This window comes from Meles meles, chromosome 4 (genome assembly GCF_922984935.1).
Source record: "Meles meles chromosome 4, mMelMel3.1 paternal haplotype, whole genome shotgun sequence".
Taxonomy (NCBI): domain Eukaryota; kingdom Metazoa; phylum Chordata; class Mammalia; order Carnivora; family Mustelidae; genus Meles; species Meles meles.
In genome coordinates, this window is record NC_060069.1 from 96,950,006 (window position 1) to 96,974,956 (window position 24,951).

At 40.1% G+C, this 24,951-nt stretch overlaps 1 protein-coding gene across 2 annotated transcripts in view; it reads right to left on the minus strand.

Annotated features, from left to right (window-relative positions):
* Nucleotides 1-1,998: 1,998 nt before the first annotated feature.
* Nucleotides 1,999-24,951, minus strand: part of POGLUT1 (protein O-glucosyltransferase 1) — a 29,638-nt gene continuing 6,685 nt past the window's right edge. Inside the window, exons 4-12 of one of the 2 annotated variants that reach the window (XR_006818081.1) lie at nucleotides 20,538-20,673; nucleotides 17,956-18,077; nucleotides 11,650-11,709; nucleotides 9,991-10,090; nucleotides 8,179-8,237; nucleotides 6,995-7,162; nucleotides 4,812-4,868; nucleotides 3,256-4,352; nucleotides 1,999-2,261 (exon numbers count right to left, since the gene is read on the minus strand). Coding sequence is in view for 1 of the 2 variants with exons in the window: in XM_046003437.1 (XP_045859393.1) it covers nucleotides 4,196-4,352; nucleotides 4,812-4,868; nucleotides 6,995-7,162; nucleotides 8,179-8,237; nucleotides 9,991-10,090; nucleotides 11,650-11,709; nucleotides 17,956-18,077; nucleotides 20,538-20,673 (859 nt within the window). In the remaining variant the exon portion in view is untranslated. Of the gene's footprint in view, nucleotides 4,353-4,811; nucleotides 4,869-6,994; nucleotides 7,163-8,178; nucleotides 8,238-9,990; nucleotides 10,091-11,649; nucleotides 11,710-17,955; nucleotides 18,078-20,537; nucleotides 20,674-24,951 lie in introns of both variants that reach the window. The other variant, XM_046003437.1, reaches the window with a different exon arrangement.

The window sequence follows — 24,951 nt, forward strand, 5'->3', positions numbered from 1 at the left end:
TCCAGGACTCACTACCCCATAGATACAAATTATGTCATATTAACAGGTAAATTTCACTAACTCCAGAGCTGCCTTCTCTACTTCTTTGGTTAACTTTGGGAGCCTCACTTGTAAGGTTCCCTTTGCCATATAATAGTACCTCAAGAAGGGGGCACCTGGGTGGCTCAGTGAGTTAAACCTCTGCCTTCGGCTCAGGGCATGATCTCAGGGTCCTGGGATAGAGCCCCACATCGGGCTCTCTGCTCAGCGGGAGCCTGCTTTCCCTTCCTCTCTCTCTACCTGCCTCTCTGCCTATTTGTGCTCTCTCTGTTAAATAAATAAATATATTTTAAAAAAAATAGTACCTCAAGAAGTCCCCAGACCTTTTGTAACTGCTCACTGTTGCTGCTATTCCATCTCAGTTCCTCAGACTCCACCTTCTGTCACACTCCCGCTTCTCCAAGTCCCCAGGTCTTACTTTTTCTTACCATTAGAGAAATACTTTCCTTACTCTGTGATCTGGCCTTTTTGAGGGGTCTCAGAACAACGTCGAGTCAAAACGTGTTATGAGGTTTGCTTGGATTATTCTTTAAACACAGCTCTCTCCTTCCTAGTACATGCCTTTGCCATCAGAGTAAAGGCATCAAGGAGGGATTTCACTACAGTCACCACACTACCTGGAACCACCATTCTCCTATCCTCAGCCCTTGTTGCTGAGTTCTACTCACAGAACTCAATAACTTCTTCCTCCATCGTGAACTTTCTCTCAGGAGTCGAAAATTTCCCTTTCCCTGCTAGGTTCACCAGATACTGCCTTGCTACATATGTTACAGTTTCTTGTATTACATGTGACATAAACTGTTTTCATAAGTAGAAAGAATTTTTAGAACTCTCAAGGACCACTTCACTGACTCACCCCACAAAGCATAACTCAAATTTTACCTCTATGAAGATTCCCATCTGCATAACATGGAAATTTCTTCCTCCTCTGAACTCCGAATTCACATTGTCTGCATGAGTAACAGGCCTTACGATTAAGGCATCATGTCACTTTAATCACCTTCTGCCTGTGATGCCTCTCATGTTGTTTTTTACTTTATCATCTCAACTACAGAGTCCCTTGAGGTTAGGGAGCCTGTTGTAAACTTTTTTTTTTTTTAATCTCCCACTGTTTGTGCATAGTAGATGCTCAAAAAGTATTGATAAATATTAAATGATTTGTAGTTGTATCCCTCTGCCTTACTCACAGCACCTTATCTCTGGATGCAGTAGGATTATCTTAACTGATGGCATATTTAGATGAATGGGAAGATGGATTTTTGTGTACTTCTGTGTGTTCTTGTTTGTAGTCAGTGTAGGGGTCAAGGGTAGGGAATTACCTCTTTGGAGCTGAACCAAAGGAGCCCATTAAACTTTTTTCTCTTGGGAAGCTCAGCCTGAGAGACAGAGCATGACAGTGTCTGGAACTGCCCATAGTAGCACTCTAGAGCAGTCCAAAATTCTTGTTGAGTTGTAGTTCCTGTAGGTTGCCCTACTTTCTATCCCTCTAGCTCTAGGAATTCTGTTTAGATTCTTTGAGATGCCCTCATATGCTTCTAATAAGTTCTTTTTCTTTAATTAGCTGGAAGTTTCTCTTCTTGGCAACTAGGAGAACCTGAATGCCACAGTAAAGTAAGGTGGGACACTAATGATGTCATACAGAGGATACTCTCCAGATAAAGAAAGGAAAAGCATTACTTGTGTTACCCATGTATCCCACTTATTCAAATAAACTATTCTTTTTTCTAAGAAAGTATGCCCTTTAGCACTCTGAGGAGGAAAGGTAATGTGAGACCCAGCTATGTTTTTTATTTTTGTTTTTATAAGATTTTATTTATTCATTCATTTTGCAGGGGGTGGGCAGTGCTTAGGGAGAGAGAGGGGCAGAGAATCTCAAGCAGACTCCACACTAAGTGTGGACTCAATCTCATGACCATAAGATCATGACCTGAGCTGAAACCAAGAGTCAGATGCTCAACTGAATGAGCCACTCAGGCACCCCAAGACCTAGCCAGCATTAACAACAAACAACAACAATCTTCAAAAGTCATGGGGATAAAAATTATTTTCAAATTTTCAAAAAACATACATACATTTTTCTTATTGTTACACACCATCCTCATACCACCTACACTGAGGTAAACAGAGAAGTATAAAATATGAATAACATTTCCTGAATTTAAATACAAAGATGCCCTTATTGACTGTTCAAAGAGCAGATAAGAATCTGCATTGCTCCAACTCTTACAGTCTTGTCTAGACCCCCTTAGGAGCCAATGGCTAGTCTACCTGTAAATAGGATCTAGTCAAGTCAACTGCCTCCATCCATCCATCCATCCACCCACCCATCCATTCTTCCAATAATTCTTTGTATCTACTGTGCGAGGCACTGTACTGGATAATAGAGACATCACGATGAGTAAAACATGATTTTCTACCCATCAAGAAGCCCCCAGAACAGAAACAGAAATAGTCAAATAACTACAGTGCAATGTGATGTTATAAAACAGGCACGAGCAAAGTTTTATGATAGCCCCTAACTGCCCAGAGGAATGAAAGAAAAGATTCAGAGATGGGATGCTTAAACTGGGACTTGAAGCAAAATGGGAAATTCCCAGGGAAATGCAGTTTCAGCTCCTAATCCAAAGGACAGAAAATTGTTTCTAGTTTTATGATAGGAAAATTAAAACACAGAGAGAAAGAGAACATCTACTGGGGCCTCATACTGACAAGGCAAAACTACAGTACAACTCAGAAATCCAGACTGCTTATTGCTAGACTTCTAGCATCTAAAGACATGGTCCCCATGAATTTTTAATACTCGGAAACAAAATATCCAACTTTCAATGTCTCCCTTATTTTATGCAATGGTCTTACCAAGGATAGTCATCTCCTCTAAGAAAGTCCTCAGACTTAAACTTTTGTGGAAGGAAGTTTAAAAAGCCAAATACCTTTCTCACTAATGGAATAAAATCCCTGATTTTATATGATTTGAACCTCACATCTGTTAATTTTGAAACCAACTAATACTGAACAGTTCTTAAGCAAAGGAAGAGTTGATTTCAATGTGGAAGAGTTGGGCCTAAGGGACAAGGGTGGTTCTGAGTAACCAGACTCTGTGGGTTTTCATCTAAAAAGTTTTCTTCATTTTTAACTATGTTAGGAAGAGCATCCGGAGAGATTAAAGTACTACCCAAATATGTCTTTCAAAAAGGGAAGAAAGGGGAAAGGAGGTACTGAAATAGCTCCGACATAAGTTAAGTGCTCAAGTTGGATGGTCTTAACTCCCACTGTAACATTTCATAGGTGGAGACTCCTTGAGGTCCCTGCACACCTTTGAGGATATGGACTGCTGCCAATCTAAAGAGGAAAAAATATTAAGGGTGTGCAAGGAGTGAGGAAGAGCTGCTGTTCTATACACAGCTTCTTTAAAGAGGACTACTTCCTAAATTTATTGAGGCTTTTGTCTTTTTTTTTTTTAAATAGAGAAACATGTGTATGAAGGCACAGAAGGGGAAAACCTGAAATCCAATTGCAGTAATTATTCATACAATTGGCCCCTTTCTCTGTAGCATTATAGAAACCTCCTGAGTACCAAAAAGCTTACGTTTTACAAAAGAGAACTGCCTCATCATTGCATGTTACAACTACTGCTTCCTTAGACCTTTCAAGAAATAATCCCCAGGTGTTTTTCACAAACCCTATAAGACCTCCTACATTAAAATACAGTGACAGAGATCAAACCTAGAATAACTGCAGAATTGCAGTGGTGATGGGTTGTACTAGTTCCAAATGATTAATTTTTCTGTTCCAAATAAGGGGACAAAGTATCATCCCACAGACGCAGTCAGTTTCACAGTGATGGACATACACATATGGATGTCTGTAGGCACAAGCTGGGATTGGTCTTAAGAAAATAAAAAGTAGAATTGGGTTCAAAACCCACGTCTCATGATTTCTGGTCCTTATTCAGCCAAAGCGTTGAGCTGCTTCATGTCTGTATCATACACATTTTGGATCTTTCTCGAGAGAGGCTCTGGGTGCAGCATGATAAGGAAAACCAGTTATTTGGCTTGATAACAGTATTCAAGGTAGAGGTGCCACACTCATGGGAAGCTTCTCACCACAGGCTCTCTGAGGGCTGCTGCCAGGAAGGACTGTGGCCCGATGATGACTACTAGAGTTCAGTTTTCAAAATTTTGGGAATAATCTGATCATAGCCTTTCCTTCTTGTTACATTATAAGACAGGAACTTAGAGTATTCAGTCAAGAGGCTCTCCCAGTAACAGGTGACGTCTTCCATCTGCAAGTGGTTCATAATAAACTGGCTTCCCCTAGAGATAAGATTAACAAGAACATTTAAAGCACAGTTCTTGATAGTACTAATAGCTTACATGTGGCTGCTTACCTTGTGTCAAGCACTGTTCAGAATGCTTATGCTTTATGTGAATTAAATCTTGATTCTCAGAGCCAACCCTATAGATAGCCTAGCCACACACACGCACTAAGCCATAAAACTTAATTTTTTTTTCTTAAAAACAAACACATACGGAGCGAATGCTCAGAAATTCTGTACTTGTTTAATTACCTCAAAGATTTCAGTCTACTTTGATAAAAGATGGGCTCGGGACATGTGAATGTGTGTCTTCCTTCTGGACAGCTTTAATTCTGATTATCTCTGTATAGTGAGGATGAAATCCAGATATTACCATGATAACAATATTCATACACCTTTAGCTGGGGCAAAATGGGGATAAAGTAAAATAGAAAAAGGAAAAATGAGCAGAACTTACCTTTCAGCAATTTCTTGAGCCACATCATCATTTGCTTTTACAAAATGCAACAACTCCCTAAAATTGAAAGAATTATTAGACTCTGAACCACAGACCAAACTAAGAAAGAAAGACCATCTATATACCGGCACAAAAATAGACAAATAGGTCAATGGAATAGAATACAGAACCCAAAAATAGACCCACAACTCTATGGTCAACTAATCTTCAACAAAGCAGGAAAGAACACCCAATGGAAAAAAGACAGTCTCTTCAACAAATGAATAGCTACATGCAGAAGAATGAAACTGGGTCACTTCCTTACACCATCCACAAAAATAAATTCAAAATGGATGAAAGACCTAAATGTGAGACAGAACAGAGGCAGAGACCTCTTTGATCTCAGCTGTAACAACTTCTTATTAGATGTGTCGCTGGAGGCAAAGAAAACAAAAGCCAAAATGAATTACTGGGACCTCATCAAGATAAAAAGCTTCTGCACAACAAAGGAAACCACCAACAAAGCTAAAAGCTGACTATGGAATGGGAGAAGGTATTTGCAAATGACATACCTGATAAAGGATAAATCTAAAGAATTTACCAAGCTCAATACCCAAAAACAAATAATCCAATTAAGAAATGGGCAGAAGACATGAATAGACACTTTTCCAAAGAAGACATCCAGATGGTAACAGACACATGCAAAGATGCTCAACAACACTCATCATCAGGGAAATACAAATCAATACCACAATGAGATACCACCTCACACCTGTCAGAATGGCTAAAATTAACAACACAAGAAACAACAGGTGTTGGCAAGGATGTGGAGAAAGGGGGACATTCTTGCACTGTTGGTGGGAATGCAAACTGCTGCAGCCACTCTGGAAACCAGTATGGAGTTTCCTCAAAAATTTAAAAACAGAACCACCCAATATCCTAGCAACTACCTACTAGATATTTACCTAAAGGATACAAAAATACAGATTTGAAGGGGTACATGCTCCCCGATGTTTAAAGCAGTATTATCAATGCTAGCCAAACTAATGTCCATCAACTGATGAATGGATAAAGAAATTGTGGTATATATACAAAACGGAATATTATTCAGCCATCAAAAAGAATAAAACCTTGCCATTTGTCATGATGTAGATAGAGCTATGGTATATTATGCTAAGTGAAATAAATTAGCCAGAGAAAGACAAACGCCATATGGTCTCACTCATAGGTGGAATTTAAGAAAGAAAAGAGATGAACATACGGGAACGGGGAAAAGTAAAAACGGAGAGAGTGAAACAAACCATAAGTGACTCTTAACAACAGAAAACAAACTGAGGGTTGATGGAGAGAGGTGCAGCGGGGGATAGGCTAGATGGGTGATGGGTATTAAAGAGGGCACTTGCTGTGACGAGCACTGGGTGGTGTATGTAAGTGATGAATCATTAAATTCTACTCTAGAAACCAATATTGCACTGTATGTTAACTAACAAAATTTAAATAATTCAAAAAATAAAAACAGTTCCTTAAATTTGAAAAGAAAAAAGAAAGACCATAGACTGAGATCTACGATTAATCTCTGGAGAGATAGATAATGGATTATTTCTTTTTTGAAGCAAAAAAGAAATATTTAGATATTAGAGTCCCCTCAGGACCAAAACAAGGACAACAAAAGCCCACACAGGCTAAAGGCAACCTGTTGTAGATTTGGGACATACTTGAGAAAATAGAGAAAGGTTCAACGATACACATCAAAAATCAGCAGTGAAGAAAAATGTCCCTTTGGTCTCCTGCTCTCGCCCCCAGAAAAGGGCACTGGGCTTACCTTTCTGGCCCCCTTCCATATCTCTTCTTAGTTCCTCATATCATGTGAGAAAATTTGCCTCTGATTCAGTGGGATCAACTCTCACATTGTATCTGAAAGTCCCTTTGACAATATAACATCTAATATCCTTGCCTTTAGTCTTTGAAAGAGCTTTTCTACTGCATACTGTCTGAATGTTACATTTCCAACTAGCATTAGAGAACTTTTTCAAATTAAATCTCACTTATAGCCTAGCTGAATAGTGACACTATAAATGTAAATCAAGTGAGAAGAAAAAGCTTTCAAGGGAAAAAGTCATCTGTAGTAAATGTCTTAAATGGCTGGGGTCTAGAGCCAGACTGTGGAAATCATTAGTCACTCTCCTAAGGGGAAGGCCACTCACTGGACATTGGAGAGATCCGTTTTGACTGGGATATAATGAACCCACGGCTTCAGTTGTGGATAGAAGAATTCCAGCCACTCATCACCCACATGGAAAACAAGTGAGCCACACAGGAAGAGGTGTTTGAACCGGAAACTTGCAGCTACACCTCGAAAATTAAACAGATACCTGGGAAAGAAAGAGCAAGATATACTTGATCCTACATGTCTGCTGCCACAAATACGATCTTTTTCTTATTCCCTCCTCCCCTTCTCACCTTTTATGACCCCTCTCCCCTCCCTTTCTAGTTTCAGTTTTCCAGGGCACATCCACCTGTCCCTGTGGGTTTCCGGGGGCTACTGGCTGTTCCAGGGAATGTCAGGGAGAGGGGGAAAGGAGGATTTTCTCTCCAGACAGAGCTAGATAGGGCCACGAGCTGGGAGCTAGACAGAGACACAGGCTCAGATGGAGACAGTACCTTATGCTTTCCTACAAACTTTCCTGGGCCTAATGTCTCTAACAAGTCATGGCTCCCCCAAACCTTGTTTTTCCCATATGGTATTCCACCAAAAGCCTCCATTGTTCCCTGTTCCCTCTTCTTCTGAAGTCTAGAGAAGACAATCAGGCATACATAATCAATCCTCAAAGAAATACCCTCTGGGAAAAAGCTACCAGAGAACATTTTCTTTTCAACATTTCTTATGCACCCCTGTCCCCAACTAGAGTTGCTTCTACCCTATACTTCCCACTCTGCAGTGTAATTAGCATTTACCTCTCTGAATCCCCCTACTTCCTCCTGACCTGGTTTTACCTGTTCACCTAATCCTTAGTCCTGGAATTGAATTATATTTCAGTTACATATGCCTTATTCATTTTGAAATGTAAACACTTCTTAGCCTGATAAATACTTCATCTAATTTCAGCTCTTGCCTGGATGGGGTGTGGAGAGAGGGAGTCCCACCACTTTACTTACTAGCAGCAAGGTCTATGGAGGCAGGGACCATTATTATCGTCGTCTCAGCGGTTCCCACAGAACCCAGCAGACAGCCTCGTGCACATGACATGTTCTCAGTAAACAACAACCAAATGAATGAGCGGGACTTTCATAAACCCCAGGTGGGCCCGAGTATTGAAGTCGTCCCCCAAAATGAAGCTATTCCAAATGCAACAGGGAAGCCAAGAGTCAGGAGTCCTGGAAGTCTTACTTGTATTTGCAGTGATCCACAAGATGGACATCCTTAGCAGCTGGCTTCCCCAAGGTATCCTTTAAGTAAAAAAGAAGTGATTAGTACTGAGAGTGGTAGTATTTACTGAAGACCACAGTGCAGCAAGCACTGCTGAGCATTCCATCAACATGACCTCATTTTAGTGTCCTGAATAAACACATTCAGAGATGTTATTATCTCATTTTATAGCTGAAGAAGCCTTGAAAAATTGGGAGACTTGCTCAGGAGCACCTGGGCCTAAGAAGAAAAAGGGTTTTAACCTAGGGCCTGTCTGATTTTCGAGTTTAAGCTCCCAGGGCCATGTGGATCCTTCTCTGAACTTAGAGGTCTTCACCTACAGCATGTTTGATGTTGTGTAAATTATACATAGAGGACATTACAGGTGGTGGCTAGCAGGCTTGGAGGTGTAACCCACACACAGATTTCACTGGGGATGCAATTTAAAAATAAAAATTCAAACTGTTGCCAACACTCACAGGTGGCAAGCTATTTCTTACAAAAATCCAGATTTCCAAGTTTCCTTATTTTTAAAAAAAAGGAAGATCTAGTAAACTGGGCTCCTATTCCCTTGGCAGCAATGACTGAACCTTTAGTGCTCTCTCCTGCCTACTCCTGTGACCCCAGGGGCATTTGAGTTTGAGACCCCCATCTATATTCCAGCTATTCTGCCAGATGGTAAACGTCTTAATGAAAGAAATGTCTGGTTTGCCTTCTCAGGTTCCCACAGTAGAGGCTGTGCTGAATGGATACCTTTTTCATATTCTTATTTTCAACATAGGTTCTTAAACTTTGGTCCTGTTTGATTAACATATCAAATAATACATCTCAGATATGCTTAGTTGTCCCACAAGAAGTTTGAAACTGTTTTCTTATCATTCTCATGTGGTACATGGAAATTTCCAATGAGGACATTTAGGATTTAAAGTTCTTTCAACAGGGCAAGAAGTCATAGATTTAAAAGGACAGAGATAAACTCCAACCTGACTGTTCGTCTTATTGTCACCTTACAATTCACCTCCCTGAATCCCCCCACTTCCTCCACCCAACCTGATTTTACCTGTTCACCTAATCCTTAGTTCTGGCATTGAATTATAATATTTCAATTACATATGCTTTATTAACTTTGAAATGTAAACCTTTATTTTTAAACAAACAAAGATGCCTGGACCCCATCCCAGAGAACTCTCTGATTGGATTGTACTGGCAGAGTTGAGAACCACTGGTTTAAACCAGGGGTTGGCAAATTATAGCCCACAGGCCAAATCTGGACCACTGCTTATTTTTGTATACAACCCCTAAACTAAGGATATTTTACATTTCAAATGCTTGAAAAATATCCAAAGAATATTTATGACATGTAGAAATTCCATGAAATTCACATTTATGTGCCATAAATAAAGTTTTATGGGAACACAGCCAGGCTCATTCATTTACATATTGTCTCTGACTACCTTCACCTGTGATGGCAGAGTTAAGAAACAAGCCCATTCAATCCACAAAGTCTAAAATATTTACTATTTGGCCCTTTGCATAAAAAGTTGGTGTCCTCTGGTTTAAACCTTCAAAGTGGTAAAAAAACAAAACAAAAACACTACTCATAATATGGCCCAGAAAAGCAACGTGAGTTTGAAAAAATAATAATTTACATATATGCTAATACTGGTTTGTGGAACTTTCTCTACATTCATCTACCACTGAAAGGAAACCTAATCTGGAATTCTACCCAGGTGGCAATGTTCTTTGAATGAAAATGTTCACTGCTCTGGTTCTATTGAGATGATTGGTGATTACTTTCATAGATTTCCAGGCCTGGTTTTTGGTGTATTCTGCATCAACAAGCTTTGGATTTTTCCGAGATAGAAGAATGAGAGGATCTCGTTCTGGACTTGTCCTGTAAAAGGAAACATGTGACATAAAACAACGTGCTCCACACTGTAATACTGTTCCCAATCTCTGAAAGGTAAGCAACGCAATGACCATACACACAAACGGATAACTTATTGGTTATTTTAATAGCAGAGGAGGGGGTTACTGAGCCCTATGGCATATAGGTATTCCTGGCTGTTCTCTACTTTACTCTTCAAGGACAGGGAATATTGGGCCCTTTTTTGCTTGCATCTAATCTTTAAGATTATGTTATTCTGGGCACTAAGACACATCCCAGGGAATGAGTTTCCTTTTAGCAGGGTTCATGAATCATTAGTATGCACAGGTCTGTGACTAGCATGATCACCCCTCCTCCAAATAGCTACATGACTTTTGTTGTCTGTGTTCTGTACGGTCCAACACAATATTTAAATTAAAAAGAAAACCGAAGGGCTTAAAAACCTGAAGATTATATGTATAAAAAGTCCTAGTTATGGTGCAAGTAGCAGATGGTCTTGACAGTTGAGGGGTCCTAGAGTCCCTGTGGACCACTCTCTAGAAAAGTGTCCATGTCCCCATATAATTTATAGGCAGTCCTAGAACTGTTCAAGTCTACATACAGTCCCAAGTTAAGAAGCTGTGATCTCAAGATCTGAGAATCAGAGAAGTTGATAAGGACCAGTAAACAGTAGCCGCTGGCCCCGTCTGCATTCTCAAGTTCACTGCCCAAATAAAGAGAAGGTGTGATCGCCAACAAAGACTGAACAGGAAGACAACAAAACCCTTCTCCCTGTTGTGTCCATGTGTACAGGAGAGATTCATCATGTATCTGCATGCTAGGTATGTTCTTGGCACTGGAGATGCAGTTCTGAGCAACATGGAGAAGGTCCTTGCCCAACATTTCTCTCTCCCTCCTCCTCCCTTTCTTCCCTGCTTGCGTTTCCATTTCTACCAGGCTCAGTCTGTGCTTTCCACCAGATTTAGCAGCCCCATGGCCTCATGAGAAAGGCAGTCAGGAGAACTGGTGACGGTTCCTGCTCTGCCATTAACTAGCAGAGTGACTAGTGGAGGGCCAGGTGAGAAGCTCCCTACAGAAAATTATAATCTCTCAGGCAAGAGGACAACTCAGCTGTTCTCTTCGGCATATACTTGATGCCAAACACACTCACTAGATGAATGAACTTTACTTCTTTCAATTTCAGTTCAATTAAGAGTGACTTAGGCAAGCGGCACTTGGGTGGCTCAGTCAGTTAAGCATTTGACTCTTGGTTTGGGCTCAGGTTATGATCTCAGTGTTGTGAGATCAAGTCCTGAGTCAGGCTCCTTGCTGGGCATGGAGCCTTAATATTCTCTTCTTCTCCCTCTGCCTACCCACCTCCCCAGCTGGCATGCATGTGCGCTCTCTCTTTAAAAAAAAAAAGTGATTTGGGCAAATAATCTGAGTTCTTCTCTCATCTAAAATTCTACAATTCTACCTTTACTTCTTAGCTATCCTAGCTTTCTCCTTGAACTACAGTTCTTCACACCCTCAAAATTACTTGTATCTTACAAATATCTTTGTAAAATATCAGAAAATAGAGTCACCTTGATCCTCGGAAATATGCGGTAGAATTTTTCTTTTTCCATGGCCACTGTGCTGCTGACCTAAAATTAGATTTCAATTAGTTTCTGTTTTTCTCTTAATTATATGAGGATGTGTTTTAACTATTTCTGAAGATTAGTTCAGAACTTTACATTTTCAAATAAGTCTGACCCAGGCTCTCAAAGGAAAAAGCCCTCAGTGACAGTTTATTACCCTTTGTTGTTACTTCACTCCTTTGGAGATGCTAGCCAATAATATCTACAATCCATACCTCCATTAATAAACTAACAACACTGAAAGAGAAGTTGCCAGGGCACCTGGGTAGCTCAGTCAGTTAAGAATCTGACTCTTGGGGCGTTTGGGTGGCTCAGTGGGTTAAGCCTCTGCCTTCGGCTCAGGTTATGGTCTCAGGGTCCTGGGATCCAGCCCCACATTGAGCTCTCTGCTCGGCAGGGAGCCTGCTTCCTCCTCTTCTCTCTCTCTGCCTGCCTCTCTGCCTACTTGTGATCTCTGTCAAATAAATAAAGTCTTAAAAAAAAAAAAAGAATCTGGCTCTTGATTTCAGCTCAGGTCATGATCTCAGAGTCCTATGACTGAGCCTCACATCAGGCTCCACACTCAGTGGGATTCTCTCTCTCCCTCTGCCCTGCCCTCGCTCAGGCACCTGCACATGTACTCTCTCTCTAAATAAACAAAATCTAAAAAAAAAAAAACAAAACCCCAACACTTCTAAGTTCTAAATGACATGTTTAGAGCTGTTAAATGCATTACAATGAGTATTTCTTCTCATTGTAATGCATTTAACAGCTAGAGTGCTGCTATTGATAAATTTAACAGGCAAAGAGAATTGCAGAAAATATCAGAAACTGAATTAAAGGCAAGAAAGCAAATCACTCCTGGACTTCAGTTTTTGGAGGCACACGCAGTATCACTAGAAATCTGCCTGATGTTCCAAAGCATCCTGGTACTCTTGAGACTGTACTAAGTGCTCCATCGAAGTCCCTGAAACTCAGATCTCAGTACACATTACTGTGTCCAGCTTTCCTGGCTGAAACTGCTAGCTCACAGATGCATCATTCTTAACTGCCTTCGTAGGGACCCTGCACAGAAGTTGCCCAGTGGGGAAGTTGCTTTCCTCTCCTTAAAAAAGGAGGGGAGGGCGCCTGGGTGGCTCAGTGGATTAAGCCGCTGCCTTCGGCTCAGGTCATGATCTCAGGGTCCTGGGATCGAGCCCCGCATCAGGCTCTCTGCTCTGCAGGGAGCCTGCTTCCTCCTCTCTCTCTGCCTGCCTCTCTGCCTACTTGTGATCTCTCTCTTTGTCAAATAAATAAATAAAATCTTTAAAAAAAAAAAAAAGGAGGGGAAGGGCTGAACTGGAGTTAGTGAGGGATTGGTGGGCTACTTACCATAACAGAGAGACTCAGGATATAAACTTGTTAGGTAGAGATACTTTTAGATACATAAATGTCACATTACTCATTTTCTCTCAGGAGAGAGCATTGCTCATTTTCCGAGCCTATCTTACAGCTCTTTCTTGCTGGACCATCTTTACCCGGTTCTCCAAGCCAAGGCTTGGAGCTTCATGGAACGCTGTGCTTCATATGCCCTCTCACCACAACAGAAACACCATAGCTCTGGGTTATTTTTGTTTTATGAGATTTTTTTTTTTAGTGGAAAAATGATATATCCTCATTATAGAAAATTCTAATGGAAAAGCAAAAAGTAAAAGTGAAAAAAAAAATCATCTTGAACCTTCCCAATCCCACTTTTAGCAATTTAACGTTTTCACAAAGAATTTCCTTCCTGGGGTGCCTGGGTGGCTCAGTTGTTAAGTGTCTGCCTTCAGCTCAGGTCACAATCCCAGGGTTTTGGGATTGAGTCCCACATCAAGCTCCCTGCTGGGCAGGAAGCCTGCTTCTCCCTCTCCCACTCCCCCTACTTGTATTCCCTCTCTCGCTGTCTCTTTTTCTGTCAAATAATTAAATAAAATCTTAAAAAAAAAAAAAAAAAAGAATTTCCTTCCAGTCCTTTCTCTATATTAACAGTTCTCAACTGGTGGTGATTTTGCCACTTTCTCCCAGAAGACATTTGGCCACAACTACAGACATTTTTGATTGTCACTACTGGGGGACTGCTAGTGGCATTCGGTAGACCAAGGATGCTAAATACCCTGCAGTGCACAGGGAAGCCCCCTGCAACAAAGAATGATCCAACCCCAATTTCTCAAACCAATATTGAGAAACCTTGCTCTACATAACAGAGATCCTATATATACATATATATGCCATTCTCACAACCTCTTGAGGTGGGTTTTATTATCCATATTATACAGTTGAGGTTCTTGAAAGGCTAAGTAGCCCAGAGTCACACAGCTCATAAGTGCCAGAGTTTGAACCCAGAGTCTCTTTACTTTGCACTCGTGCACAATATTCCATTTTACAACCATGTCATAATTCACTTCATTACTTATTCATGGGCTTTTAAGAAGTATCCAACCTTCCACTTTAAGAAACAACACTGCAGTGACAGTTTTCCTGTACATGTCTTTACATACTTGTCTAATACTCTTTGGAATAAATTCTAGAAGTGAATGGCTGGGTCAAAGACATAAACATTTTATATTTTGATATATGTTACCAAACTACCTGACAAAAAAGTATCGATTTACACTGAAATTTTGAGTATAAATGTCCTTAGTCCCTGGGAAAGCTGCATTTAATATACACGACTTTGTGCCATTTCTGTTTTCTCTCTCCATCATTCTTTCTAGCCACCTACCTACCCCTCAAAAGACCTATGTTAGGAGTTTTTTCCCTAGGCAAGTGTTAAAAGTGGCACCCTGGTGCTGACTCAGACCTCTTTTATTACCACCCTGTGACAGTACAGACAGAAATCTTTAACTCTACAGAAACACTGAACTCTTCTACAGAGTGAAAAGTCAGTCAGAGGGGACAAACTCCCCAAAGATTAGAAAAATAGAAAAATAGCAGGCAGGCATCAATGCAGATAAACTAGCAGATTATTAAAGTTTCACATTAAGAAATAAAATCACATGGCTAGAGCTTCTGAATGGAAGGCTTTAAAAAATAAAATTGTAATTCTATGATCATACTTTTTTAAAAGGTTTTATTTATTTGAGAGAAAGAGCATGGGAGAGGGGAGGGAGGGGCAGAAGGAGAGGGAGAAGCAGACTCTCCACTTAGCAGGGGGCCTGATTCAGGGCTTGATCTGGGGACCCTGAGATCCTGACCTGAGCTGAAGGCAGATGCTTAACGCACTGAGCCACCCAGACACTCCATAAATAAATTCAACTGAAGAAAAGAGGGGGAGATACCAAAAAAGAAAAGTATGTTCTCATAAGCTTAGATTTTAAAACATAATCTATCTCCCTAAAAACTGCTTAGTAGTTTACAAGGTAGGGGGAGGGCACAGCAACTACACAGTGGAGGAATTGGCAACACCTTGACCAGGTGATCAAAATTAACATCTCCAGACACGCCTGGGTGGCTTAGTTGGTTAAGCGGCTGCCTTCGGCTCAGGTCATGATCCCGGCATCCTGGGATCGAGTCCCACATCGGGCTCCGTGCTCGGTGGACAGCCTGCTTCTCTCTCTGTCTCTGCCTGCCACTCTGTCTGCCTGTGCTCGCTCTCTGACAAATAAATAAATAAAATCTTTAAAAAAAAAAAAAAAAACAAAATTAACATCTCCAAAGAGGCGTGGATGGATGCAAATCACTTAGGTAAGTAATCAGGCCAGGGTGCAGGAGCCGAATCTAATCATGAGTAAACAGACAAAACCAAACTGAAGAACATTCTATAAAATGTATAGCCTGCATTCTTCAAAATGTGAATGTTATGAAGGAGAAAGACAGACGAGGAGCTATTCGAGATCACAGGAGACTAAACAGACGTGACCACTAAACGCAACACATGAGCCTGGATTGTGTCCTGTACTGGAGGCAGAATGAGCCATATCAGATACTACTGGCATAATTAAATGTTGTACCAATATTGTTTCCTGAATTTGATCATTGCAGCATGGTTATAAAAGAGAATATTCTCGCTCTTAGGAAATATGCACTAACGTATTAAGAGGTACAGGGTCATAAGGTGTACAACATACTCTCAAATAGTCCAGAAAAGAACAAATTGTACATGTATTGCATGCATAGCCTAAAAGTCTATCATTGAAAATAATGAGGTAAATTATTATCCACACAATGGAATATCATGCAACTGATAAAAATAATGAGGTTGTTTCATACGTACTAACATGGAAAGATTTCTAAGACACACCAACAAGTTGGCAGGAAAGTTGCCCATGTCAGACATACATGTTTACCACCATGTATAGGTTTCATATCAGAAAAAAGCTTGTTTTTAAAGAATTAAGAAACAAAGTAGAGAGCGCCTGTCCGGCTCAGTTGGAAAGATCAGCATTCAAACTCAGATGATCTGTTTCAAGAGCCGTGAGAGTCTGACTCTTGATTCTGGGTCAAGTCATGATCTCAGGGTTGTGAGACTGAGCACCTTGGCAGGCTCCACACTCAGCACAAAGCCTGCTTAAGAGTCTCTCCCCCTCCTTCTGCCCCCACCCCCCAAATTCACACTCTCTCACTCTCTCTAATTAAAAAAGAAAAGAAAAAAGTAGATGTATAGTGGGTCAAAAAAGAGCTACAAAAAGGAAGAATGTGAAGTGTATTTGCAACTACCTTAAAAAAAAAAAGGATTAATTAGGACCAAGAATAACTAAAAGAAAAATTGGTTAAAGGTGTTATTATTTTTCCCTTTCAAAATTTCTCATTCAAAACCAAAATCTACATAGGAAATGATGGCCTCAATGTCTGGAGAGCATGGGTAAGATTAACTGGTAGTGCAGACACCTGGAATCAGGCCTAGATTGGTTCCTGACCTTAACCAAGCCACTCAATCTCTCTGGGTCTTCCTTCCCTCATCTCTGAAATAGTTGAAAAGAACAATTTCCAGTTCTAGTTCTATGAAGTATGAGACCACAGTATCTTAAGAAATAATTTTGGGGGCTCCTGGGTGGCTCAGTCGATTAAGCATCTGATTTTGGCTCAGGTCATGATCTCAGGGTCCTGGAATCAAGGCCCGACAATGAGCTCCATGCTCAGAGGGGAGGCTGCTTGTTCCTCTCCCTCTCCCTTTGCTCCTCTCCCCCAGCTCGAATGTGTGCATGAGTACACGCACTCTGTCAAATAAATAAATAAAATCTTTAAAAAATTAATTTTCGGGCGCCTGGGTGGCTTAAGCCTCTGCCTTCGGCTCAGGTCATGATCTCAGGGTCCTGGGATCGAGTCCCACATCGGGCTCTCTGCTCAATGGGGAGCCTGCTTCCTCCTCCTCTCTCTCTCTGCCTGCCTTTCTGCCTACCTGTGATCTCTCTCTGTCAGATAAATAAATAAATTCTTAAAAAAAAAAACAAAAAACAAAAAAAAATTAATTTTCAAAATACACCTACTGAATAATAGACTCATTTTTTAACCCGGTGGCTCTACTTGCCACTGAAGACTGCAGCCCTACCTGTTTCTCAGAACTCCAGCCTCACCTTTGACTCTCCAGCCACGTGTGGTACATACAGGTGACAGATATTTGCAGAAATAAAGTTGAATTAAATTTTTGCTTTCCCAATACTTGAGAAAGACCTATAAAGACTGTATTTCTAGAAATATGCTAATTAGGTACCGATGTTGATTGAATTGTTAATGCAAAATGTAGCCAGGTAAGAAATACCTACAGTTTGGATGACCCAGACAATCTAAATTCTGAAATGACAGCAGGTCAAGTCAACAGGCCCAGGCATGTCTCAGTCATGAATCAGGAAGATCCGGCATAAACTTGTACTTGAGATACCTATGGGACATTTATGCCCTGCCCATCCCCACCCCCAGGACTTAGCTCTAAATTATAAAGTGCATTTATGTTTCTCCAAGTAATTCTCTATTCTCCTCCACAACATGGTCACTCATTTTTTTCTAATTATGGAAGGAATTAACTAGTATTTGGAGAATCTTAAAAATACAGAAAAATTTAAAGAAGAAAAGAAAAGGCTCCTTTAATCCTTTCCACAAAGGCACTTCTGACTTTAGGGTAGGTTCTTCTGCTCTTTTCCTATGGATATGTAATTATGTTATACACATATAGAATTGTTTATGCTAGAAGAAGTCTTTTTGTTTTGTTTTTACTTAAAAGTTAGCCATTTTAAAGTAAATAATTATGTATACTCTACTGTTTATTTCAAGGAGACCCACAATGAAGGACAAAGAAAACCTCTCTAAAGGACCTACCTTACCAGATCTTCTCTGAAGAGGTCCCACCGTCCAAGACCTGTAGGATAAATTGGCCAAACAGCGGGTCCCCCTTCCCAAAATGTCCAAGCAGGATACATGATATCATGGTACTCTGATGTCTTCAACAGAAACAGAAAAGGTTTTGAAATCAGTCTCAGAGAGAGAAGAAGCAAACTACCGTCATGCCACAGGATCTGGACAGAGGTCTTGGTCTAGTGTTAATATTGCCACACATCTATTTTCCCTCATCTGCAAAGTCTACACTCTAGACATTAAAAGGCAAAAATGACCATGGGCTAAAATTCATGGGCTCACTAATCCCAGAATTTGAAATCTCATTAAAAGTCAATTTTTCCAGTTACCCAAAGTTCTGTTTTTCTAAAGGACATTATTATACTGTTAGGGTTTTTAGTTTAAGGGAAATGAAACACGTAACTCTGAATGATCATATAGCTCTCTCATCTTTTAAAGGCTATTACACTTGTAGTGTATACTGTCTTACCAGTTCCTGATTTATTTCCTAAGTGGGTCTTTTGAGAACAAGAATCACAGTGCGATGGTTAAGAGCATGGGCTCTTGAAACAGAACATCTGAGTTTGAATGCTGATCCTACCTCTTTCCAACTCCAGGCAAATTTTTCTATGCCTCAGTTTCCTTTTCTTTATGACAGGAGAAATAATAATACCAATAATGTTATCTATCTAATGGGCTTATTTTGAATATTAAATGAGTTAGTACATGTGAAAAGTTTAGACCAGTGTTTGGTACATGGTAAGTACTCAGTAAGTGTTAATTAGTGTTACCTAATACTGTGGTACTGTGGAGCTCACACAGGTTGGTCAATAAATTCTTGGTTATTTGTTGGTCAGGGCCAGAAGTGCCGATGGGCAGGATGGGGGAAAGGGATATTATCCCACATTTCTCAAAAAAAGTTTAAAACCGGGGCGCCTGGGTGGCTCAGTGGATTAAGCCGCTGCCTTTGGCTCAGGTCATGATCTCAGGGTCCTGGGATCGAGCCCCGCATCAGGCTCTCTGCTCCACAGGGAGCCTGCTTCCTCCTCTCTCTCTGCCTGCCTCTCTGCCTGCTTGTGATCTCTCTCTCCGTCAGATAAATAAATAAAGTCTTTAAAAAAAAAAAAAAGTTTAAAACCATTTGTTCCCCTTTTTGTGGTTACTTCTGTTAAACTTCTGGCCACTGATAGACCTCTGTCTCTTCAGTTTTTTCACTGGGATTACACATGCAATATGATGTTCACATATTCTCAAATACTTTTAAAAAATGGTATGTGAGGGGTGCCTGGGTGGCTCAGTGGGTTAAGCCTCTGCCTTTGGCTCAGGTCATGATCTCAGGGTCGTGGGATTGAGCCCCGCATCGGGCTCTCTGCTCAGTGGGGAGCCTGCTCTTCCTCCTCTCTCTCTCTACCTGCCTCTCTGCCTACTTGTGATCTCTGTCAAATAAATAAATAAAATCTTTTAAAAAAAAAAGAAAAAAGAGAGGAAATGAAAAGAAAGTTCGTATACTGATGGTCATAGTTTACCGTCCACCAAAACAACAAATAAATGACAAAAATAAATTCCTTATTGATGTACATGAGGTCCTCTATCTGTTCTTCTGGAAGGGTTTTATGATAAACAAGACCAAGCACTTTTGAGAAATGAGGCTAAATCATGGGAAATGCAACACCAATGTGACCTCAGCCCACTTGCAACACAGGAAATAAACAAGTCTAGAGAGAAAGTAAATTGCGATAAAGAAAAAGTAAGGATAAAATGTCCCTCTTTGGAGAAACCAAATCAGAGATGGTGTTCCTTTTCTCAAAGTCCATAGGGTTTTCCTAAGCCTGCTCTTCCCCCATAGAATCTTCCATCCATTGTCTTTGAGGCTGCCCCCACCAAATGTGTTCATGCCTAGTCTCTAAGGAACCATCCCTGCCAATACATATTTGCAAGAACTAGAACACTGAGAAGATATTAACTGTCCCAAGTTATTTAAGTCCATAGGTGTGAGGTAGTACACGTATTCCTCCATAACTAGACCGGAAGATGACCCTCTCACATATTCCTCTTGGATATCCAGGCCTATCCCTTCAACATAGTGCTTACGCACAAACTGTGTGGAGTTATCTACCACCTTCAGTTTCACTGTTAGCCATGCTGAGCCCCTGGGATAGACTGACAGATAGGACAGACAGGACTATATATATGGGAGCTCAACAAATATTTTTTGAATAAAGATGTTCCCTAACTCCAAGCCCATGAGCTCTCTTAAGCCACTTTCTCCCATGCTCCGTAGGATCTCTGAACCTTGCCCTCAATGTCCTATTGGTTCTTCAAGCCTCCATCATTCCCTACCCTTCATCCCTAGCCCTGTAGATACTTAAGCAATCTTATTCACATTACCCAACTACTCAGTCTTATTGCTCAGCTACTGTGAAGCTAAGAGGGACACAGACCAATTCTTGGAACCCAGGTCTCGTCCTCACCACTAACCATCAGATTCTTGTCACAGGACAATCATCTCCTACTTATATTCTAGAGGACCACCCTCCACCTCCCCATACGGCTCTTCCTATACTTACCTTACTGAAGGAGAAGACTGGAATGGCAGGCTCCATCCATTTAGGAACCTGAGGATAGTCTCGTACATTAATCACCATTTCCATGTCTGGAAGCCGCCCAATAACTTCCAAAATAAAGTGTTCAACACCACTACACCTGCCAACCAGAAATACCACAAATTTACCATACGAGTGCCTGCTATAGAACAAAACAGGGTCCCATTCCCACCGTGAAAGCCAGCGTTCAGATCATCGGCCTACTGAAAAGTTTCCTGAAAGCAATGCTTCTAAAAATTAGACTTTTTCTACTCTTCTATATTATGCAAGTTCTTTCCTAGCTAACCTGCTCCAGCTTATAATACTTAATGAAATTTTCCAACTAGATCATAAGTTTGGAGATGTATTATTGGTACTCCCACCACCTCTCCTCTACACGTTCCTATTTTTTTTAACTTCCCTTTCCGTTTAATTAGTAAGCAAGATACAAATTTTGACAGGAACTGGAAAAAGCTGGTTTTCTAATTGTGTCCCTTGGGCTTTGCATCTCACAAAGATTCTTTTTTATTTCCACCATAATTAAGTCTCATAATTTAGGAGGAAAGATAGGAAAACTTTATTGCCTTCGACTTGAGTACAGAACATTATCAAAATCAGTTTTGCAAGCTAGAAAAGGAGAGTTATGTACACAATTATGTTTATACTATACTAGAGTCTATTAAGTGTTCAATAATAGTGTTTTGTCTAAAAAAATATATATCTTAATTAAAGATACTTTATTGCTAAAGAATGCTAACAATCATCTGAGCTTTCAGGGACTTGAAATACTGATCACAGATCATCATAACAAATATAATAATAAAATTTTAAATATTGAAAGAATCACCAAAATGTGACACAGAGACATGAAGTGAACAAATGCTGTCAGAAAAATAGCACCAATAGATTTGCTTTATGCAGGGTTGCCACAAAACTTCAATTGGTTAAAAGAAAGAAAGAAAGAAAGAAATGTAATAAAAGTGAAACAACAATAGAACAAGGTATGCCTATATAGTTTTCTGGTTAGACTCTCCGGGAATCCTCAGGGGATTTCTGGAAAGAGAGGATGCACTAGCAGCTTCTTCTGCCCCATTCTTTGAGGTTCTGACTAGCACTATCTTGGAGGGAGCATTCCAAGGTTCAGCCAAAATTTTCCAGCAGCATAGAAATGATTCATTTAAAATACTGATTTATATATAGGGACGTTACTGCAAAAAGCATCAGTGACTCATAAACAAAGGAAAAGATGCTCAACTGTTACGCCCAAGTTTTCACATCCGAGAGACCACCAAGGAGCCAACATAGATGCAATCACACGAGGGTTTATTTGACAAGCTTAAGCTTGGGCCCAAGTATACCCGACACAGCAGAGTAGGGACTTGGACCCTGAACCAGATTACAGTCAGAGTTTTTAAAGACAGAGTAGGGGTGGACTTGGTGGTGGGTGAGGACAAAGGCGATATTCAGAAGGGCTATCAGGGTAAAGAAGACTGTCAGGATATTGGAGGCCTGGTTATTATCAAGCCAAGGCCGTTTTTTCCTCTAAGGAGGCACTAACTTGAAGACAATTGGGAGTTTCCTGGTGGAATGTCACATTCTTCCTATCAAGCGTCCTTGTTAGTGGGATTTAGATTAGAAGAAATTTAACATTATTTCCATTTCCTTCCACCTCAGCCTCCCTCAGTTTTATGGAGGGGTGGGCGACATTAGGGCTTGAGGAACTGAGTTATTTGCCTCTGGAAATTGGGCTACTGATAAGATAGCTTCTTTGTTGTAAATCTCTAGGATATTTGTAAACCAAGGGAGATTCCTGTCTTGCAGGATTGTGATCTCTGCAAGTTAACTATTTGTTTTTCTTTTAGGGCAGCCGGGGTGGCTGAGGAATGTGGCACATACTATGGAGGGGAGGGGTGCGGGTGGAGAGGGGGTGCAAGGTGCCAGCTTTTGTTTTGTCAAGATGGCTGTACTTATGTCAGGGCTAGACTTGTGGTGGGTACAGCCTTGTTTTTCTTGGCCTCCACAAAACCATATTAAAGAAATGCACCAAAGGCACCTGGGTGGCTCAGTGGTTAAGCCACTGCCTTCAGCTCAGGTCATGATCTCAGGATGGAGGCCCACATCAGGCTCTCTACTCAGTGGGGAGCCTGCTTCCCCCTCTCCCTCTGCCTGCCTCTCTGCCTACTTCTGATTTCTCTCTCTGTCAAACAAATAAATAAAATCTTTTTTAAAAAATGCACCAAAAGCCAAACTTGTAAAAAGAGAGAAAGAAATGGTGGTTGCCAGGGGGTGGGGGGATGGAGGGACAAGACAGTAGGTGTTTAAGGGTCCAAACTTACATCAAGTAGTAAATAAGGCTTAGAGATCTCATGCATACATGTGATTACAAACAACAGCATTGTATTATAATCAAACTTGCTAAGAGACTAGACCTTAATTATTTCAACTACTAAAAAAGAAAGGATAATTACGTAATATGATAGAAGCGTTAATTATTCTACAATGGCAATCATATTATAATATGTAAATATATCAGATTCACATGTTGCATACCTTAAATTTATACAGTATTATATGTCAAATATATTTCAATTAAAAACAAAGTATCGCTATGACAAAAAAAAAGTGCTGAAGCTACATGGTAGTCTTTCCTAATCCGATTGCAAAAGATCAGAGTCCATAATACACAGTGTTGATAAGAGTATGAGGTGTATTCTGAGCATGTGATACAAGGGTAGGGGAAATGAAAAGGATGGGGGAAGGCACAACTTTGGGGTAGTGGCTGGCTCAGTCAGTAGAACATGTAACTGATCTTGGAGTTAGTTGTTGAGTTCAAGCCCCATGTTGGGTGCAGAAATTACTTAAAAGAAAAAAAATGTAAAAAAATACAAAAGAAAAGAAAAAAGGCACAACTCCTTTGGAGGACAGTTTGCTTCTATTTATCAAGATTTTAAAAACACATTAACTGGCCTACTTAATCCTACTTCTAGGAATTTAGCCTGTAGATATAACTACATGAGTACTCAAAAGTATAAGTACAATGCATTGTTTGCACCCGTTAAAATTCAAAGGGGAGTGGTGGAGAATAAAGTAAATGTCCACGGACAGAAGGTTGAATAAAGAAATCCATACAGTGGATTATTATGCAGTCACAAAAGAGTGAGGTGTGCCCTGTATACTCTTAAGGAACAATTTCAAATCTACTGTTATATGAAAAAGAAAAGGAAGTTGCAGAACAGAAGATACAGCATGTTCTAATTTGTTGATGAGTCTAGACAACTGTATAGGCACAAACTATTTCTGGAAGGATATACAAGAAACTTATAATTGTGGTTGTCTTTTGAAAGGAGGACTCAGGGACTACACGTCTAGGGGTTAAAGGTAGTAGAGAAACTTCCTTTTCCTTGTATATATTTTGAGGTTATCTAAATATTTCACCATGTGCATGGAAAATTCCTTTATAATAAATAAATAGAACTGGTTAAAAGTGGAAAAATATATTATTGCTGTCCATTTATATTTAAGAGCTAAAACATTTAATTTTTTTTGTGTTTAGCTTAAAAATAGCACTCTTTCACATACTATATAATTCTATTTATAATTCCATTTAAATAAAACTCCAGGAAATAATCTATGACTGAAAGCAAATCAGTGGATGCCAGAGGACAGGGGTAAAAGGATGGCATGGCAGGGAGGGTTTGGGCAGAGGGACTGCAAAGAGGCACAGGGAAAATTTTGGAAGTGACAGATATGTTCATTATCTTGATGTATACATATATCAAAACTTAACAAATTACCATTGCAGCAAAAGAATAAAATATCCAAAAAAAGGAATAAAATACCTAGTAATAAATTTAACCAATAAGGTAGACGACCTGTATTCTGTAAACTGTCAGACAATGATGGAAGAAATTTAAGATGATACAAATAAATGGAAAGATACACCATACTCGTGGATTGGCAGAATTCATATTGATAAAATGTCCATGCTCCTGAAAGTAACCTATATATTCAATGCCTCTATCAAAATACCAATAGCATTTTTCACAGAACTAGCACAAATCATTCTAAAATTTGTATGGAACCACAAATGACTCTGGATAACCAGAGCAATCTTGAGGAAGAAGAACAAAGCTGTAAGTGTCAAGATCCCAGGTGTCAAACTACACTACAAAGCAATAATAATCAAAATGGTATGGCACTGGCACAAAAATGGATTACTAGACCAGAACAGACAGCCCAGAAATAAACCCACACTTGTATGGTCAATTAATCTATGACAGAGGAGGCAAGTATATAAAATGGAGAAAAAATAGCTTCTTCAATAAATGGTGTTGGGAAAACTGGACAGCTACATGCAAAAGAATGAGACTAAACCACTTTCCTACACCATATACAAAAA